Below are 19,855 nucleotides of genomic sequence, written 5' to 3' on the forward strand. Positions count from 1 at the left end.
CTGCATCAGATCTAGTGAGAATATTTGAAAGCCGCACAGCGGACCTGGACCGTACTACGGAGGTCGAAAACCCCTACTCTACAGATTTTTCACGGTTAGCCATCTTTCAAGCATCTCCAGCGTCTCTCGAGGCTTGTCATACGGTGCCTGGCAGCAGGGACGCGTAAAATTAGCTAAACGAGGAAAATAAAATCTACTGTAAGATAAAAGAACGCACCATATGTCCTGCGCCTGCAATGGTCGCATAGGTCAGTGCATGTGCATTCTTAGTTTTACCTGCTGCTTTCCCGTCGACCTCCCAGCTTCTAACGTTTTGCACAGCAAAGACGTCTTTTCCACTCCACTCCATAGAGCTCATCCATAGCTCCTGAGAGCGGGTGTTGCAGATGAAGTCATTCTCGCCTGCGTAGATGAGTACACGAATGCCACGCTCAAGAAGTTGTGCAACGTATGGCATGCTGCTGTGTCCCTGATCGAAATTGCTCACGAATGCATCCATGACACCCTGCGAAGAGATATTGAAGCCTCCGGAGAACGACGAATCTACGTTAATGGACTCCCGTACGTCTGTGCGATTGAGGTACTTTTCCATGTAGCTGGAAGCGATCATCAGCATGGTGGATGGAGAGAAAGGTAGAACATACGTAAACAGGAAATAACATGATTGCTCAGCTCCGCCTTCGCACTCCTTAGTATAGTCGTAGTAGTTCAGGCCTAACAGGCCAGCGTCCGTCAATTCAAATGGGAGCTCCTGAATTTTTTTTATTTACCTGTCTCTCCATAGGCGTTGACAAACTCATCCCAGCCAGCTTTCTGAGCCGCTCCGCAGCTGATCTCGTCGAATGTTTCTATGCAGCTCGCCGACATCCAGCGTTGAACACGAGACTCCTGAATTCTACGTCAGCAATTATCCAAGGTGATGAGTGCTGTCCCTACCAAGCTCTTCATCTTGACGCACTTGCTGTCATCAGCAAAGCGCAAATATTAGCCCTCCACGCGATCTGATGTAAATCTGACGTACCTGATAGACTGGACTGGTGCTATGGAACATTGGAAGTCGACAAAACTATTAATCAAAGAAGCCCAGTCTGGACTGCCGTTACCTTTACCTGATGTTAACAGCGAGCAATATAAAAAAAACCTAAAGCGCAAACCTATCATGACCGACTTCAAGTTCACAGTCCCAAACCCTTGTGCAAGCAAGCGCCTGTTCTGGTCATACAAAGTCGACGCAAACATAGGGACGTATCGGCCCTACTCAACCTATCAGTTAGAGATGGTCAAGAGCAGTTCAGCTTCGTACGTACCCCGTACGATTCACCTGCGATATGAAACGCCCGATCGCCAAGCTCGAAGTGGTCGAAAAGTAGGGCAATAGAAGTTGCGATATCTTTGGCAGCCGCATCAGTCGTACTCTAAAGCTAATCAGTCAGTCAACTTGATATTGAACTGCTTTGCAAGGTCCCACGTACGATTGTCTCGCCCGCGTCAGAGTACGAGAACCCGACACCAACGGGTTGATCGATATAAATCACGTTGGCGTTGGTGTTCCACGAATCGGAGTGGTAGCTGATTTCACCGTCGGGTGTGATTGCCCGACAGGGGCCATTCTCCATGAACAGTCCTACACTTCCTGATCCTCCAGGACCTGCAACACACGTCAGATCAGCGCAACTAGACCGGAGATCGACGGCCATGAACAGTGTACTCACCACCTTGAATCCACATGATGACATCATCCGTCGCAGGCTGACCTCTGCTCTCAAAGTAATAGAAGAACAAGTGACGAGACCCGATGTCGATGTATCCTGTGTGCGTTCTGTCACAGGAGAGCTAAGCTCTCGAGCAGTTTCAAAGACTTGAATGATACTCACTTCACTGTACCATCGCAGAACCGAGACTCCCTAGCTCGTACGCCATATCCAGGGGTGTCTGGGTACTTGAGTATGGTAGAATTTGTGGATGCCTGAGGAAAAGGATCGTTAGTGGGGCCATCGCTGGACTTGGTGAAAACGTCAAAGAGGGAGGCCAGAGGACTCTGTGACGCGTATACAAGAGAAGTTGAAAACATTGTCAGAATTCCTAGCGAGCGAAGCATATTGTCGCGATTGGACTAGCTGTGGTGCTGGATATGATGTGGAACATGTGGAGTCGCCGTCTCCTTAAAGCATTCAGCATAAGCGCCCGGCACTGATCAACTGATGTCGGCTCCGAGGATTGCGCAGAATGAGTCCCTTTTCTGATTGATTTTGGAGCTCACACAGAGGCTTCGTCGTGAAGATTGGGTCATGCCCGAGAGCCAGAGCTTCATGAAACTGTAAAGTGTTGGAGTCAGTATGGGCGCTAACGAATCCGTGAAACCCGGCTGAATACGTAGCGGAGTTTAAATCGAGGAATGTTTCCCACGTCTGTCTTCACTTCGGTCTGATTCTCGCGGAACTCGGCTGAGATGGTTTGTCCGACATAAGTTGAGCATCGGAATGCATTTCCTTGTCAAGCCAGGTGTTAGTTAGTCATGCTTCGCTTCCCCGACATAATGCCTTTGGCACGCCCGTTTTACAATCCAAGGTCCCGTTCTCAGTAGATAGGGTAAACTGATGAACATAATTACAATGATTTACCGAAACGAAGAGTATAAAGGAAGATTATACATAGTCCAAACCATATCACCAATACCATACTTCCATCCAATCGATATAATTACAACTTCGTTTATCCTAGAAGATGTCTACGTGAGACGTCCTTGAACGAGGATTTGCTTTTGCTTACCGGAATAACCAGGGGTAGGACCTTTGATCCCGAGTTCTTCGGCCAGAATCTGCAAACCCTAAAATGAAATCAGTCGATGAACAAAATTGAACGCAGGAGATGTATAACTCACCAAGTGTCGACTGTGATACCTAGGAGTACTGATGCCTCCGCCAACGATCCACAAGCCAGGTTGACCGGTCGGACGAAACAGGCGACGGTGTTCACCGTCGGGATCAAGGCCCCACACTTTACCCCCGATTTTCGACACAAGATGTGCGCCTACTAGTGACCTTATCGTCTCAATGGCTGGGGCATTTCCTGTGCTAAAGATAATTTAGACAGTGATCTGCGAGCGGCAACATGCATACTTACGCTAACGCAACAACATCGGCGGGGAGCTTTGTACCGTCGGCAAAGACAACACAGTCTGACTCGAAGCCGACGATGTCAACGCCATGCTTGACCTTACAGTATACTTTAATCTCCGGCTTATATATCAAAGAGAGAGCAGCTCACCTTGACCTTGCCGTCGATGATCAGCTGTCCAACACCGATATCCATCACTGTGTGAGATGTCCGTCAAGGTGTCTTAAAATTGATATCCCATATACGTACTCGTTCCTCGTGCCAGCTGCTCTAAGAGAAAAACAGGATAGCCAGCTTCTACGCCGTTGAGCGACCAGGTCAGCTTGTAACCTTTCGCCTCGAGGCCGACGTGAAGTTCAGCGTCAAGCTTCTTGAACTGGTCGAGCCCTCCGTTTGCTAGAGATTGGATGACTAGCCGATTAGGCATGGAATTTCCGAAAAGATCTGCATCCTCCGACGCTCGTGACTTATTCCAAATAGGATCAAACGTGAGCTTGTCGGCGGTCTTGTAAGACATGACGCAGGTAGGGGTACGTTGAACAATAGTAACCTGAATCGATTATTGATCAGACGCTTCAATTATTTAGGCGAGGTAAGCTTACGTCGACACCATTAGATGCGAAGTCCTGGGCAATGTCTGCGCCAGCGTTGCACTAGAGAAATGCGGATGAGAAGAAGCGCAATTAGGCCAAAGTAGAGAAGCTCACGGAGCCTACAACAATCGCTTTCTTTCCTCGCCACTTCCCCGCGTTTCTGTGATAGTCCGAGTGATAAGTGTTACCCTCAAATGTATCCATTCCCGGCCACGTGGGAGTAGTTGGTTGACCGCTACCCAGTGCAAGGACTAGGTGTTTGGGTTTTATCTCAAACGTTCCTCCATTCCGGGAAACGGTGACAGTCCATCGCTGCGTATTGGAGTCGTACCTGGGCTCAGGTGAAGACAAGACTGTCGTGGACGTCCAGATGTGCAAGTCTTGCAAGATAGCGTACGACTCCATGAAGTTTGCGAGCCTCGTCCGATCGACATATTTGGGAAACGTCTCTCTGTCCCTGCGAGTCAATCATGTAGTACAGGGGATGAAGGTGAGTGAACGCACGGATAAGGCTGATATAGAACTTCCCAGAAGACGGGTCATTGTCGGGCGCAGTCAAGATAAACACAGACGTACATTCACTCTGAGCGGCAGGCGTATGGAGTGTCAAAGTCGGGTATCTTGGGACTTGGCTCTAAGCTCAGTTTACCCGTAACAAGATATTGAAACTTACCTCTGGCGCCACACGTCTCCTACACGAGGGGTCTTCTCGACGACCAGCGTCCTTATTCCCATTCGACGGAAGCGTGCAGCACACATGAGACCAGCTTGACCGGCTCCCACTGCATCGCGGAGGTGTGAGCATCATGGAGCCAACGAATGAATGCGACACGAGACAAATCCACACACCAATCAGCACAGTTGGGTCCTTCTCAATCGCCTCGCCCTCCTTCACATACTCGTCCTCCCAAGCGGCCACCGTCGCTGGATCCTCCGGAATGCCTAGTGGGCGCGCGACGGGCTCCTCGTAGCCGATGAGCTCATGCAGACTCAGGAACACCGTAAGCGCCTTCCACCCGGCGCGTGGCGTGGGCACAAGCCGGAAGAACCCCCGGCCGCGGGCGTGCGGCTCGCGCAGCGAGAATGTGAAGGCGGCCTGGACGCCGCTCTGCGACGGGTCAGCGGGGAGCGGAAAAGCGGTTGGCCCGTCGAGCGTGCTATTTATGTCGAGCTCGAGGGCATGAATCGCGGTGGCGTCGAACCGGCGCCGGCCGTGCGGGGACTTGGGGCTCGGAGCGGCATCCGAAGTGAATCCGTTGGTGCTGTACTTGTCGGAAGCAGGAGCGGCGAGGTAGTTGTAGATGGTGTCGCGCCCGGATAGAGTTCTGAAATCCCAGGAGTAACAGAGGAGATCTGGGGAGGAAATGCGGGGAAGGCTGACGTCAGGTATGATGCCCAAAAGTGGTGGACCGGTGTTTACGTACCGCGAAGCCAGCCATCAGGTAAGAAGTGGTCGGCGAACGCGTCGAGGTCATCCGAAGACGCGGCAGCACCAAGGGTGACGAGCCAATCGGCGGCTGCTTCAGCGAGCTCAACGTCTGTGTCTAGCATAATAGCGTTTGGTGTGCTAGATCGTGTCTTGTAGGAAAACTGGCAAAAAACGAGAGGACGCGATGTGCCTTTAAGTACGCGCTATGATTAGGGGCCTCTGAGAAAGCATTGAGGCCGGCTGAATGTCCCTGAGTTCTGCCTGTATGAAGAAGCTAAAAGTATCTCGAGCAGGTGCCAATGGGCAAAGGTAGCGGAGCGTTGGCTGTTTAGGTGAGAAAGAAAGTCTCAGCGGTGCTTATTACGAAGGAAGCAATTCGCCGGCGGCCTAGAGGTTCAAGCTTTAAGAAGATACAGTAGATCAGCGAGCTGAAATGTCGGGAGTCGATTTAGGAACTCACCGAAGGCATATCACGCCCACACGGATGGTAACTCACATGGACAATGACGACTTTACTCTTGAGTGTACTATCAACCATCAGCCAAGCCGCCGTTGTCACATAGGGGCGCATCCACGCAGTGGGGCTTTCAAACTCAGCGACCGAAAGCACATGCCGCCACAGTTGGATAATCTATCTTGAAGCAACGTGTCGGAAGCGGGTATGATGAACGGGTACCCACAGCTCGGCTCAGTGCATGCAAGCTCCGCCAAACGTTGTTATTCTGAACATAACATAGTACCGTCAAAGTTGTCGGATATTCAATGCTACCTATCACGCAGCCGATATACCGAATATCGAAGATCTTTGCGCTCACGCTTCGTGGAAAACAGCCCCAACGAAGGTGCATGGCATCAGTAGTCTCGATCGAAATCAAGGAGTGAAGTGGACAACTCAGCGAATTGTACCCACTCACACTCACATAGCCGCGGTGAGGTCGCGCTCAGTTCGCACGGAGATGATGAATGCGGGTTCTATTATGACTCGGCCCGGGCGCGGAGACATGTGCAATGCTTCCGCTGCTTAGTCTATCTCGTTGGAAAAACCTAATAACAGAAGGCGAAGTCTCTCATTGGGCTGTCAGGGTGTACCATACGCCTATCAGGCAAAAAGACACACCTATCCTAAGACAACAGCCGAGAAATACTACGAACAAACCATCGCCGATTCTCAGCCGAGACCGGCGGTTATTCTGAAGGAAATTTCTTCACTAGATATCCTCCGAAATACAGGCAGAAGATGGACGACGAGCAGCCACGCCTGGTAGCGGGGATAATTGACGGAGATCGTTAGCGATAAGATGTGTAAACGGGAGTATTAAATGAAAAACTCACCTCGTACCAGTGAAACGTTTGTCTGTCAGCCTCCTCCGAATGGTTTAGTATGAACTCAAGTGCAGTCACAGTCCCGACGGCAATGAAAGCCGCGCTGATAGCAGTAGGAGGCTCCCACAGCAGGATGAGAACACCTGAGAACCCAACGGTCAGGAACAAGAGCGACCACCGTGCTACACTCTGGGACATGAGGAGAGGGAGTGTTCTGCGTCCCATTAACGCATCGCCTGAGCGATATCGGGAGTCTTGCGCGCGCCCCTGAGAGCCGAGCCATGAGCTCCAGTGAATATATGAATACTACACAGACTTACTCCCGCCATTAGTGAGAAAATATCAGTCTGTTTACGATTATCGCGGTAATGTAAATGTTTCCCAGAGGTTGATTTCCACCCCGTTGGTAGTTAGGACGAAAATAATAGTATGAAATTCAGGGAGCTTGCCGATAATGGACGTTGTACCCCAGCAGTAGCACATGCAAAGCACATGTACCCGACAGCGCCAAGCGGGCTCTTCAGCAGCGGTTCGGCGGACATCCCGTTTTCGTTATACAGCCAAATCGCGAGTGCGTAGACACAAGTGACTGGCGCCAGGCCGTAGTGCGAGCTTAGTGCGAGACACGAAAGCAAAGCCGTGACGTATAAACGTTGCTAGTGTCCTGTTCGGAGCGATATCCTCTTCGACGGAAACGGTCGATATGGTTTACATAGGGGGTATTCCTCCGCACCGATGATTTAACTGGGGCAAGGAGTGGGAGGCGCGTCGTCTGCTATGGAGTATACTGAGGGATCCAGATCACCTCGTTGACCACCTTCGATTGTGAGTCTCTTACTATCATTAATGCTGATGGATGGGACTCGGATACTGAGCATGACCCAGGACGGCAGGTGCAATGATGTTGCGAGACCCATACGGCTACGAGGTCGTCGATGAGAAGAACGACCCAATTATTGCAATAGCGAACGAGGCGCTTGACTGGTTCTTGAGGACGACCGTGCCACCATACTACATGGTCGAATTCCTTCCGCGGTGTGAGCCCTCTTAGCTCACATTTCCATTGGGCGGACAGAAATACGTTGACTAAGGGTCCAGTAAGACACGTTTTTGATGGCTCCCGGGCGCTGGGTTCAAACGATATGCCATTCACTTGCCACTCACATTGGGCGAACGATTGCGAAAATGGCGCAGCTTCCGTATTAATTCACAAAGAAGTAAATCGCAAGTCATTCTTGTAAGGCGCTGAACGCTAGACTAATTATGTGGTCTCTGAGAGGGACGGCGAAGCCCCTGTCTCTTTTTTCTCGTCTCTTCTTGTGGAGAACCCAGAAGACGATGTGATCATCAAATGGAGCACTAGATCTCTGTACTAGTAGGCCTACTCAGGTTAGATGTCAATATCTCGTCATTTTTGTGCGGTTAACCACTGATTCTAGTCTTTGCAGGTGCGTCAGATACGGCACGCGTGCTTCAATCTTCACCGCAACGATTGTCCGAGCTCGTATTTTATCTCCATAGAGCTTCTCTGCAATCTATCCCTGCATCATCGCTCTTATTCTCAATCCCTCCGTGGCGCATTAAAGGCCCAGGCTGAGCTCGACACTGTCATCGGCCCAGACCGTTGGGACGGTTAGTCCTGGAGAAGACAACGACGAGTGACCTCGTATAGTAGGGATGAGTAGCTACGAACACGCGCGAACACGCTATGTACTGCCTATGCCGACCATGCCGGTCCTAAACTACTACATCGTGCCCTCCTCAAGGCTCCGTCCAACCCTCCCTACTCCACCGTCTCCCTACTTTTTCGGACAGACAAAGCCTACCGTACGTCGATGCGGTCGTGAAAGAGGTCTTGCGATGAAACAGTGTCACTCCATTGGACGGGCCACACCGCTCAACCGAGGACGTTGTGCACGAGGGGTACTTTATTCTGAAGGGATCTATCATTATTACAAACATCTGGTAAGTAGCTAGTATTAGAGTAGTTGCGGAGATATGTAGCATTGGGGTTGACGGAATGCCGGATTGCGGTCTCCCGCTTCATTTATAGGAAGATGCCGCACGAGCCTACGATCTATGTTGGCCCAATGGTCTTCCGACCGGAGCGCTTCCTTGGCAATAATCCCGAACGCGACCCTATGGAGTTCATGTATGGCTTCGGGCAGTAAGTACACATCGTTATCATATTTATGTAGATGTGCTCGTAGCTTTCGTTAAGGTGGAGTTGTCCAGGCTTGTACTTTGCAGATGCAGCGATCTATACGACGGCATCGCGATGTGTTTGCATGTGTTCGATTTCTCGACGGCTCGCGATCCAGCCACGGGCAAGGAAATCGCGCCGGAGTATATTCCACTTCCTGGGACTGTCAGGTGCACACTTTTTGTTAGCCCCCGGTTCATCGACCGGAGCTCATTTTCGTTATGCAGTATAGTCACCCCACGCACGCCTTTCCCTTGCAAGGTCACGCCAAGGAGTGAGAAGGCGAGAAAGCTAATCGTCCACAGCGAGTGATGTCCCCTTTTAATCTCAAGCGCCAGAAATATGGCTTTGCCAGATACGTTGCGAGCCCTTCACTATTTTACATGTGTATAGCTTATTTGACCAATCTGACCAATCAAAGGCATGAAACAAACCGACCGGGTAGCACAGACTGAAAAGAACAGTCTAACGCAGCTATCCTCCTCTGTCGGCATTTCGTCGGAGACAAAATATGCATCCACGATCAGCTGATTACTAACCCAGAGCTTCTGCAATCTACCATATCCGGCGAGATGGTCCGTCTATGCTTCACGCCACTATCTTATTGCGCAGTTTTCTCTCCGCCCAGTACTACAGAGCATGGGGACGAGCTCACAGTGGCTGACTGTCAGATCGATGAAGACAAGAACACGTCTGATACGAACAACGTCCTCATAGGCGCTTTGAAGGTAAGTCGTCCATCCTTGCTTCTTACCTGTATCAATCTACGCTTCCTGAGTCCATTGTATCGTTCTTTACTCTACGCCCTACCTACCGTATTCTTCTAATGGATCAAAAGTTCCCATAGACGTTACTTTCGTAGATCGTGGTAGGGCTAGTCATCCCAAAGTGCATAGGTCCTTCCTATCTCGCCGCGTACCTTCAAGCTTCAACCCCCAATCAATTAGCAGGATTTCTTGGACTCGCTTGTGGCGACAGCTTAGCAAAGAATATTCGTTGCGCGGTAAGTCTTCCCCTTATCCCTCCTCGCTCGCGTTTATTTTCCCAGTGATAGCATGACCCGGAGCGCGATTAAATACCTCCAGATACCTACTATCTCTTGGTTCGATGTCCGTCATTCTTAATCATCGGAATTCTTGGCTTATATACGTTCGTCACTTAGACATCGGACGCCTGACTTCGATCTAAATATCCGAGGCCCTGTCCGTCGCTTATTTATGAAAGCGTCACCTCGTGGACCGGTTCTCGACGAAAACCCCGTGAGCTCGGATCAACTATATAGCGTCTAGCGTCGCATATGTTGCATCAATCCTGACGAACACTTCTCTTCTCAGAAACGCCGGCTCTCGCTTTCCAAATAAAGGGTATCAGTGGCATTGTCCGTCACAAGCCAGCCATACGGGTGACACCGCCTACTAATCGAAGTCCATGCAGAAACGAACGTTTCTCCTCCTTATAACTCCTCTACATTGTCGTCACCTCGGTGGTGACGAGGATCCGTAACTCCTCAACAGAGTCTTCGCCTCCCATTAGACCTATTTCGTTTTGCTGGTAACTGTCGAGGAATCAGCAGAATGTAATAGGTCAGAGCGGAAGATCTTACAGTCGTTCCTCACGGCGACAACCTACCCTCCATATCCACCACATCGCAATACATATGATAACAAGAATGCTAGCTTTGTTGGCCTCGACCTGGATTAGCAAAGGAACGTGAGTGTTTTGCGCGCTGGGAACAAGAGACTGTAGCTCACGTCAAGTACGAACAAGGATTTCCAAGTTATCATCATGGGTACGGGCGTTGGAGGGGAGAGGGGAAGGATATTGACTCGCAGCACGAAGCGGTCCGTCTTATATCTGTCCTCGGCTCGAGGGGTGGCACGTTTGGTTATGTGCGCTTGTGTATGTTTCCATCACCCTTGATTTTGTTCCGCTCAGGTGATTTTCGCCCCTGCGTAGAAACGTATCGCCCTCCGCCCTGCCTGTCTCGGCTAGCGGAGCGACCTCATTTATGTCACCCAACTCATCGTTCCGCGGCCAATATTGTTGTTCCGCTCTTTGACCCTGACGAAGACTAACACTTCATGTCCAGAACTCTATTGCTACATGACAGGTTATCGGAATGGAAGCATCTAACAAACATTCAATCAACTTTGGTAACGCATATCAAGGCTTGATTTGCTCGTTACAATGGTGTTTCTTTGGTACGCTTCGTTGACTGTGGAGTATTGCCATAAGCCAAGGCCCTAGCGCCGCGTCCGTCCTCACTGCAGTCATGCTAATCATTCTACAGTGGACCTGACGAGCAAGCGTCTACGATTGCGGAACCCACACCCACCAAAGGCAAGTCTAGCGTTATCTAATACGAAGTACAAATGCTCAGCCTGTAAGGCGGGCCCTGATATATAGCGCATCGGGTCTACGCGGCCCGCATATCCTTTCGGGCGTCCAACACACGAAGTCACCGAAACACACCAACACACCCTCATATGAATACATCGTAGCGTGCTACATTATTTCAACATGCGATTTATCATCATGTTTTCCTCTTTCTCTATGATTCAAATCCTCTTAATCCTCTTCTGCACTCTATGTTGGTTGTGATCCCTTTAAATATAGTAGAGGTTTAACAATAGGTCTTCGCGTCGATTTGCAATTAGGAGTTCCGCACTCATACAGTCGTTACTCCGCGTCTGAGCCTAAGGAGAGGTATCTTGCGAGAGTCGATCATTACATTAGCCAACAGAAGACATCTTTACATAGTTGGCATCCGAGTCGTTTTAGCAACTTTAGACCATTGAAGTTCACTTCGATATCCGAGGTTAAAGTTCTTCATGAGCGAGCCAACGTTGCACCATTGCGAGCGTCTCCACCGGCTTGTCATACGGAGCCTGCATCGTTACAACATCAGATTACGGTCACGATCTTGTACATGGGAACAAAATGCTCACCAAATGCCCCGCGCCTCTCACACTGGCATATGTCAAACCCCTTGCGCTCCTTGTCCATCCCGCCGTACGCCCATACACTGCCCACTCCCTCCTTCCCTCCCGGGTATACTCCTCCCTCCCGCTCCACTCCATCTCAAGCGTCCAAGCCTCGCTGCCGAGCCAATGACACATGAGATCGAGCTCGCCCGCATACACGAGCACCCTGATGCCGCGTTCGAGTAGCTCGGCGATGTATGACGTGGAAGGCCGTGTAATATCACCCGAGATGGTGAACGCTTGATTGGTGGCCATGCTGAACTGGGTGAAGTTGACATGGTCGGGTATACCTAAGGTGCTGCGAACCGAGGAGGTAGAGAGGTAGGCTGCGACGTCACTGGCAGAGAAGTGTGAGCAGGTGAGTGACTGCAGGAGATTAGCACAAAGAGAGGCGATGGCTCACCCCATGGGATAACAAGCGGTTCCATCTCCCTCCGGCGGATTGCACTTCTGGGAGATATCGTAAGGGTTTCGCTCTGCGTCATCTTTAGCATCGCAATGACAAGGGTCCAAGGTTCCAGAGAAAGACGCGCACGGAGTTTAGAGAACGACTCCACGAGTTCAGTCGCGCAGAATGAGAACGCAGCGGAGCAGTTGATATCGTCCCATTGATCAAGACAAGAGGCTTTGAACCACTTGAGGCATCGAGGGAGCTGAAAACCGCGAGGAATAGCTCAGCAACCGCTCATATACACCGGGAGCAAGAGGTAAAGGGCATACCATCTGTCTCATGCGTACGCACGCGCTGTTTTCGATCCAGTTAGCAACCTTGTGATCAGGGTTAGAAGGGTTCGAACCTAATGCTCTGGATGGGAAAGACGGATGCATTTGTACATTGCATGTCGACGTAGCCGGGGAAGAAGTAATACCAGCCTGTCATACCATTGCCTGTCGCACCATATCGACATTGAGTTATCCGAGGGATGTCTTGCCCTTTTTCAGACGATAACAAACACTTACCGATCATGACTGAGTCGAGGTTGATTGTTTCCATTCCCTTGGCGGCGAGACGAGCGTTTTGGTCATATAGTGCCGACGCAAACAACGGGAGGTATCGGCCCTGTAGTAACGGTTCATTTACATCAGCCACTTGACACGGGAAATCAGCGAACGCACGGCATATGATTCCCCAGAAAAGTGAAACGGTCGTCCTTTGAACTTGGTGAAATGTTCGAAGAATATAGCGACGAAAGCAGCGATGTCGACTGCTGCCTCCTCCGTCGTGCCCTGTATATCCGAGAATGATGGGCAATAGTTTGAAGACACAAGAAAGAAAGTATGGACGTACGACGACGTGATCGTAGTCGCTGTAGGAAAACCCGACCCCGACAGGCTGGTCAATGAAGAAAACGTTCGCGTTGGTGTTCCAGGACTGTTCGTGGTATTTGATCCCTTCTGGCGTCATGCGGCATGGTCCAAGCTCAAGAAACAGGCCCATCGCGGACGAACCTCCAGGACCTATCACTCATTAGAACTGGCGTTATGGGACAGGGCAATGGAAAGAATCACCTCCGTTTGTCCAGAAAATCACATCATCCTTGTCTGGGTCACTCCTACTCTCGAAGAAGTAGAAGAAAAGATGCTTCAGCCCAACATCGATGTATCCCGTGTACGCGCTATCCGCCGTTTGCGAACAGCAACAGTGATCAGCACGACTGCTTACAAACCCATAGAGTGAGGAACGCGCGTACTCAACGGTACCATCACAGAACCGCGACTTCTTGACGCGTACAGAGTGCTCTGGGAACTCCGGATGCTCGAGAACGGTGAACTGGTCGCGTTGAAGTGCCTCGAGGGATCCAACTGGGGAGAAGGAACCATTTGAGACTCTGTCCATTGACGACGACAGATTGAACGTGACTTGGCCAGGCTTTGAGGCGATGCCGTCAACGGCGAGTCCCAAGCCGCCGATGGCAGCGAGGACGAGAAACCTCAAAGAGAACATGGCAGTGCGAAGGAGAGAGGTGCAGGGCAACGGCTTAAGTGTCTAAAACTGGTGATGGGTTCATGATAAGCAAAGCTGCGGCCTGCGGGACGCAGCAGCAGTCGACGCTGGTGAGAGCAGCGGCGCGCATGCGGATGAAGTGCACGCGACTTGCGGTATCAATATGAGCTGCGCCTCCGTCATCTCTCTCAGTGTCTTCCTCTACGGTCACTCTCCACTCAACGATGTCGCTCATGGCCTCTTCATCGGTTTCTCGTTTCTAATCATCTAAGCTCCGAGGCTACGCAAATGGTCACCGTTCACCATCGTCCTGCAATATAAACCAAGACAAATGTCAGTCCCTGGGCCTACCATCATGCCGACGAACGACTCGGACGTCCAAGGCTTGTCATGGTGATTTTGTCCCTTCAACCCCGTTATTACTTGCGAACTCCTACATCGTGTCTATCTGAGCTAAGAAGGTTATGATTACTGAACAATCGAAGTAGCCATGGAACGCTCTACGGCCAATGCCAGCCAAGGAGATGTCTCGATGCAGTCTTAGAGCGATGGCAAGACGACGAGCAAATATCCTGAATGACTCTGGCAGAATGAAACAGAAATGGCCTAGGACTGAAAAGAATGTGACGATACATTTGACCCACGAAACAGGCGCGTGCATACATTTTCCCGCTCACTTCATTCCTCCTGGGCTGGAACTAATCGTCTGAATCGTCGGGTCCATCTTCCAAATCCGATGCCACCCTCATGTTGATGGTAGCAATCATATAGGAGTGGGATCCAGGAAGCGCATCCTCCGACGTTCTCTTCATACTCTCTGGGTCGTTTCTGTCGCGAAATGAGCAGAGGAAATGAGGAGGATGTTGGAAATCACTCACAAGCTATCATGTACTTGCTGACGCACGCAAATTGCGTACTGCTGCACTCTGATGGTTCTCCTCGGGGGTCTGTGGTGGGCTTGGCGAGGATATTTAGGTGGGGTTTTCAAAACTCACGGTTGCCTTTGCTCCTGACGAACTCGGTAGTGACGTAGGACGACGGTACCTGTCTGCCAGACAACGACCAGGACTAGCGCAAGTGAGAGAACCTAGGCATTACTAGGTGAGCGAGTCATGATGCTGATCATTGGTATCGAAAGTCACTCACAACCACGTTCATTGATGGCTTGGACATTACAGAGGCGATGTGGACTGAGGGAGGATGAGGGTAGGCGGAGGGGGGAAAGGTGCTCTGTGTACGGTCAGGGCATCGTCGTTCGATGGCGCATTTGCGTGTGTCACGTTAACCTTTTCCATTGTTCATTTTCCTGCTCCCTGTCTTCCTTCGGCAAGGCGGAGCGTCTCGTTTGCCTCGACCCCATGTCGTCGGCATGATGCGGCCCTGTAGCCTCCCGTACCTCGGGTCCGCGACCCTGTACAAACGCACCTATGTGCGCACAACCCAGCTAGGCTTCAGAGTTGTTCCATCCATGATTCTTCCACCTTTCGCCATTGAATATACTTAACTCGATGTTTTCAGATTTATCATAGGCACTCATCCTCTGTTGCGCCGATTACGCGGCTCGGGTATTATACAGGCGCGCTCATTCCGTCGGCCGCCCCGCGACATCGCGCTTTCATTTACGCCTGTCAGCGTCGGGCATAAGTGACACTTTTGCTGTCAACGTCGCCTCGGTTATTCTACTCTCCAGATCCCGCATCGTACCTTGCTGTTGATGCATATGCAAGCCCTCACCCAGGTCTACTTGGCTAATAATTGGCCTCTGCACGAGGCAAAAGCCGCTTCTCAAGTGCCTCAGCTCAACGACAAAAAAGTACAGTATCGCATTCGGAAGAGAAATGTGCCACCAGAGGTTCGTTCGAGATACATTTCCATACAGTGTGCTCAGCGCTTGTTTGATCTCGCCTTCTTCCATCGAGCACTGACCACTGGTACGTACCCCTTTGCAACCTGATCCCTGTTTCTGCATTCCAAACTTAGAATCAGAGATGGGTATCAGGATGCAGCGGGGAAGGTCAACCTGAGCATCAGATACTTGATCTCAGTTATTCCGTTGCCTTAACCGTCTAGCATTCACGGTTTGACGAGGGTCATTTCAATAGCTGGGAGAGGCCACCTTGACTTGTGTAAACGTAAGTACTGGATGATGCAGTCCTGTGGGCTTCCATGACCAGTTTGTCTTACGACTATAAGCTAGGAAGGGAGACCACGGAACCAGGCTGCATACCACTTGTCAAAGTGTACCTACGCGAAGCGCGCAGGCTACCTACGATCCGCTATCGAGGTTGTAGTTTTGTTTCTGAAGTTCGTTGGCCAAGTGTTCGTTGGAAACCTTTGTACATTGTCAACACCCGATATACACTGCGAGATATATTTACAGGTAGTTCACGCAGCCGCAGACACCAAGTTCGCCGCCTCGGCCTTCCACGTTTCTTTCTCAGCATTATCGTCCGGCAAATCCTGGAACTCAACCCACGTCTTCATCTTCCCCAGCACGAATTCCTCGTACCGCACCACCCCATCTGGGCTCGGGACAACCGCATCCACCCCCGGCTCGCAGAAAAACGGCACACTGTACCTACTCTTCCCCCGCGTCACCCTGACCCGATGCCGCGTCGCGACGTACGTCCCGCCGCTCAGCTGCGCCATGAGATCGCCGATATTGACAACGAGGCTGCCTGGTACATACGGCGCGGGTATCCACTCACCCGCGGCATTGAGTACCTCGAGGCCGCCCGTACTGTCCTGGTGCAGAAGCGTGAGCAGGCCCGAGTCGGTGTGTGGTGTGCAGCTGAGCTCCTGCGTCGACGACGCGGGCGGAGAGGGGTAGTGCAGGAGGCGCAGCGTCGACGCGCTGCCTTGGAGGAGCATGTCTGGATCGAACGCGGGCGAGTCAAGCGCGTGAGCGAGGAGGGAGAGGAGGGCGCTGCCGAGAGATTGCAGCTCGGTGTGCAGCTGCTCGCATCTGGCGCGTGAGGAAGCGGGGAAGTAGTCGGGCGGGGGGAAGAGATTGGGTTCTGTGAAGTTGAAGGGAGATAGGGGTGGACGTGCGGATGTGGGAGTTGGAGTCGGGCCGACTTCAAAGCCTTCTTTGAGGTTATCGTCACCCAGCTGAGCGGGAAAGTAGCTAGTGCACGGTGTCGCATACGTTCGTCAGGGAATGAGCGGTAGAAGTGGGAAAACTATATGCGCACCCGCGATACGTGTTGGAATTTGCAGGACGGAACGTCTTCTTGGCGACGCACATCTTCTCCTCCTCGGGCATTCCGAAGAATTCCTTTGCCGTGCCAAAGACATCATCGTGCGAGAAGGAGAGCGGAGGATTAACGAGATACGCAAAGCCGACTGTCTTGAACACCTCGTGCAGCTCGCCTGCGAGCTTATTCCGGTCTTCGACGGATAGTTTCGGGCCCTTGGAGAGAGGCGACAGGTCAACGATCGGGAGAGCGGAGAAGGTGGTTGCCATCGTTGGTGTGTCCGTAGAGGATCAAGAAAGTTGAATCAGAAAGCAACGGAGAAGAAGAAAGTGGTCGTTGATCACCCCAGCTTAAGTAGCTGCACGAAGTTCACATTCGCAAGGCAATGGCTGCGGGTCAGTTACTATGACAAGGCACAAAGTGGGGTGAGTTTTCCCGACCAGGAGGCCCGCTTTTCAGCTAAGATGAAGAACAGCTGACGTCTTCGCATGTCTGCAAGAGGCTCATGACACTTGGAAACATTGATTAAGCCGAGGTATTGGCTGGTATTGACCATCGATGCGTGATGGCAAAGTGATCTACAGCTTAAGCGAGAGGCTAGGACCGAGTTCCGAGAGTCAAGCTGCCCCAGTAAGCAGGAGAGTGAGAACCCTTGATTTGTCCAATACATTGAGCTCCACGACATGCTGAGCAAGGGCAGTCCGTCGTTCGTCCAGAAATGTCGGGCCGGGGTAAAAAGCTGGTCATGCTCTTGTTTGTGTCTGAGAGTTTAGAGGATGAGAAGATGCCACGCCATCCAAGTTCAAGGTCGTGTGCCCGATAAAAAGTGCTGACGTCAACCTCGCTTAGTCTCTCGGCCGGAACCGTGAGAAACTTATCCCGCACCGGCCGTCTATGTCGGACCACGTGGGCCGCCCTGAGCTAATTGTTCCCGTTCCTTTAACCTCACCAGTTGCGTCACTGACAAATGTCCTCCATACAGACGTCATGTCTTTGCGCACCCAAGCACTCCTCTTCAAAAGGCTCTTCTCGGCGGCCACTACGACTACAACAACCATCATGTCCAGCAAGCTCTCGAACAAGATCACGCCCGGCATTGTCAACGTCCCAGGGCGCACGCCCGACGCGCAGACACTGACGGAGCACCTGCTCGCACAGGACAGGGAGAAGAACCACTGCTTCTTTAACGATAGAGGGTTCCACAACCATCTTTCCCATCAGTGAGTCCCTGTGCTTCGAGCTTCTAGCTCGGATCGACAGTCCTGCACTGGTGCGCGAGGCTGAAACGCTAAACTCTGCTATTCTTAGCATCCTCGCCGCGTACGACTTGGGCGCGACCGGCAAGCTCATGCAGGCTATATTCGACACGGAGCAGGAGACGCAGCGACCGAGAGAGCTTCCTGTTTCAAAAGGGAAGGAGGCTAAGGCCCCAGAGAAGATTACCCCGCAAAATTTTTCGCAGTTCCTTGGCAAGGAAGAGTGCGTCTCTCAGATGGGGTTTGTAGAGTTGCCCTGCTGACGCTGAAACAAGGTACTACACCTCCTACCTCGACTTTTTCACCGAGCAAATCGCAGAGCATGGAGTTTCAGAGAGTCTCGAGACATTCGTCTTCCATGCCACGGTCAACGTCGATGGGATCGACATGCTTTCACGTTTCTGTTCCGGCGCCTACCACAACCTCATACAGGCAGGGGTACGTCATGCATGCGAGAATGATATTGGTTTGAGTTACTCACCGTAGCTTTAGTACGGCGTAGAGTTTGGGAGCAATGCCCTGGTGGCTCAGGGTAAGTGCACACAGGCATCTTCGCAAGTCAAGCTAACCTTCCGTCTTTTCCTTAGGTTTAGCCCAAGCCGCCGTGCATGGAGCCAGCTTAGTCGAGCTATTCGATTTCGCCAGGCCAGAGGCTAGCTTCGCCAAGCTCACAGCCTCCGCTCAAGAACAACCTCACAAAGAGTCTTCATCGCTTCTCGCCATCCTATCAGAGGTTTACGACTCCGAGGTTCTCCACCCTATCATGCCGTACGACCCAGACATGCTCCTCTCCGCTCGCCGAAAGGCGGTCATGCAAGGAGAGCGCCCTGAGGCAATCCGCCGCATCAGCTCCAAGTGGTGGAGGACGGCCTCTCCCGACAAAGAAGCCCTCACGCTCGATACCAAACTCGAGGAGCTCTTTTGGGCCACCACGCTCCTTCTCATTGGCTCAGGCAAGCACGGCCGCGCCCCGCGGCTTGACTTCTTCATCATGCACATGCTCAACTGCACGCTCTTCCTCCCCTCGCTGCTGCGCTCAATCCCGAGCAACGAGTCTAAGGTGAAGCTCATGCAGGGCTTTTGCAGGACTATGATCATGGACCTCCTCACGCGCGGGCGCCCGCGCATTGACACCCGGCTCGCCATGTCTTATGCATCCGACCCGCGCCCGCCCAAGGTCGCGAGGGAGAAGGAGAACGGCAAGGACGCGAACGTGAAACAGCACGGGGTCGGGGACGTGAGCGATCAGGGGATGTATAACCCTTGGCACAACATCGTCAGGAGTGTTGTGCACGCACCCGACGCGCACACTATCAAGGCCGTGCGGGCGCTTTACTATGCCGCGCAGCACTATGGGCATAAGGAGGCGGATGATATTCCAGGAGCGTTCAAGGAGGGCGAAGATGGTCAGAAGGTGGAGGTGCTGCAGGGCTTGGGCCAGGTCGACGGGACGGTGTTCGTACGCGCGGCTGGTGTAGTGATGGACACCCTTGGATGGGTCACGCATGGCCAGAAGCCGGGAGAGTGGGATTTCAGCGGGTTGGGATGGGAAGATGCGTGGAAGACTGCGGACAAGAAGAAGAACTAGTGAGCGCTGTCGAGTTTCTTCGGCTGTATGATATTTGGACGATTTCTGATGTATGTCTTTCCTATCTATTGCTGTACTTGTGTCTACCTTATGCGCAGCATCAAGCCTAGTATCCAATGACCATCCTGCTTATGATGACAAGTGTCTTTGTTGAGGCCAAACGTCGACGCGAGGCGCCTAGTGAACGTTAACGTTGGACCATACAACCCAAGATAGGGGG

The 19,855-nt window shown here is 51.8% G+C and overlaps 8 protein-coding genes across 8 annotated transcripts; 2 read left to right on the forward strand and 6 right to left on the reverse strand.

Moving 5' to 3' along the window:
- Positions 1–78: 78 nt before the first annotated feature.
- On the reverse strand, positions 79–2,071 carry CONPUDRAFT_159420 (carboxypeptidase Y; the record flags this gene model as incomplete). The annotated part of the gene is made up of 11 exons (XM_007776510.1): positions 79–147; positions 218–596; positions 645–714; positions 771–888; positions 937–961; positions 1,022–1,103; positions 1,155–1,254; positions 1,308–1,415; positions 1,473–1,648; positions 1,713–1,819; positions 1,875–2,071. 11 exons carry the CDS (start codon positions 2,069–2,071, stop codon positions 79–81), a joined length of 1,431 nt encoding a protein of 476 aa, XP_007774700.1.
- Positions 2,072–2,662: 591 nt separating this feature from the next.
- Positions 2,663–5,261, reverse strand: CONPUDRAFT_169662 (FAD/NAD(P)-binding domain-containing protein; the record flags this gene model as incomplete). The annotated part of the gene is made up of 11 exons (XM_007776511.1): positions 2,663–2,717; positions 2,770–2,827; positions 2,882–3,074; positions 3,124–3,215; positions 3,268–3,314; positions 3,367–3,667; positions 3,720–3,770; positions 3,825–4,167; positions 4,384–4,492; positions 4,560–5,063; positions 5,135–5,261. The coding sequence occupies 11 exons, from the start codon at positions 5,259–5,261 to the stop codon at positions 2,713–2,715; spliced, it is 1,830 nt and encodes a 609-aa protein (XP_007774701.1). The 3' UTR covers positions 2,663–2,712.
- A 1,046-nt stretch (positions 5,262–6,307) lies between these two features.
- Positions 6,308–7,118, reverse strand: CONPUDRAFT_66092 (uncharacterized protein; the record flags this gene model as incomplete). Its single annotated transcript, XM_007776274.1, has 3 exons — positions 6,308–6,397; positions 6,472–6,748; positions 7,003–7,118. Coding segments are annotated over 3 exons (483 nt in total), but the record flags the coding sequence as incomplete, so codon positions are not given.
- A 1,072-nt stretch (positions 7,119–8,190) lies between these two features.
- On the forward strand, positions 8,191–8,943 carry CONPUDRAFT_159423 (uncharacterized protein; the record flags this gene model as incomplete). Its single annotated transcript, XM_007776512.1, has 5 exons — positions 8,191–8,289; positions 8,369–8,427; positions 8,516–8,629; positions 8,719–8,835; positions 8,898–8,943. The coding sequence occupies 5 exons, from the start codon at positions 8,191–8,193 to the stop codon at positions 8,941–8,943; spliced, it is 435 nt and encodes a 144-aa protein (XP_007774702.1).
- Positions 8,944–11,484: 2,541 nt separating this feature from the next.
- On the reverse strand, positions 11,485–13,486 carry CONPUDRAFT_66407 (serine carboxypeptidase; the record flags this gene model as incomplete). Its single annotated transcript, XM_007776301.1, has 12 exons — positions 11,485–11,553; positions 11,614–11,815; positions 11,852–11,986; positions 12,053–12,125; positions 12,185–12,302; positions 12,370–12,394; positions 12,447–12,537; positions 12,610–12,709; positions 12,766–12,876; positions 12,941–13,107; positions 13,159–13,265; positions 13,341–13,486. 12 exons carry the CDS (start codon positions 13,484–13,486, stop codon positions 11,485–11,487), a joined length of 1,344 nt encoding a protein of 447 aa, XP_007774491.1.
- An 806-nt stretch (positions 13,487–14,292) lies between these two features.
- On the reverse strand, positions 14,293–14,767 carry CONPUDRAFT_77526 (uncharacterized protein; the record flags this gene model as incomplete). The annotated part of the gene is made up of 4 exons (XM_007776513.1): positions 14,293–14,422; positions 14,473–14,541; positions 14,590–14,681; positions 14,741–14,767. 4 exons carry the CDS (start codon positions 14,765–14,767, stop codon positions 14,293–14,295), a joined length of 318 nt encoding a protein of 105 aa, XP_007774703.1.
- Positions 14,768–15,841: 1,074 nt separating this feature from the next.
- On the reverse strand, positions 15,842–17,060 carry CONPUDRAFT_132219 (Clavaminate synthase-like protein; the record flags this gene model as incomplete). The annotated part of the gene is made up of 2 exons (XM_007776514.1): positions 15,842–16,721; positions 16,789–17,060. The coding sequence occupies 2 exons, from the start codon at positions 17,058–17,060 to the stop codon at positions 15,980–15,982; spliced, it is 1,014 nt and encodes a 337-aa protein (XP_007774704.1). The 3' UTR covers positions 15,842–15,979.
- A 790-nt stretch (positions 17,061–17,850) lies between these two features.
- On the forward strand, positions 17,851–19,635 carry CONPUDRAFT_159426 (uncharacterized protein; the record flags this gene model as incomplete). The annotated part of the gene is made up of 5 exons (XM_007776515.1): positions 17,851–18,011; positions 18,100–18,270; positions 18,323–18,485; positions 18,540–18,579; positions 18,635–19,635. 5 exons carry the CDS (start codon positions 17,851–17,853, stop codon positions 19,633–19,635), a joined length of 1,536 nt encoding a protein of 511 aa, XP_007774705.1.
- Positions 19,636–19,855: the final 220 nt, after the last annotated feature.

Source organism: Coniophora puteana, assembly GCF_000271625.1.
Source record: "Coniophora puteana RWD-64-598 SS2 unplaced genomic scaffold CONPUscaffold_17, whole genome shotgun sequence".
In the NCBI taxonomy this organism is placed as follows: domain Eukaryota; kingdom Fungi; phylum Basidiomycota; class Agaricomycetes; order Boletales; family Coniophoraceae; genus Coniophora; species Coniophora puteana.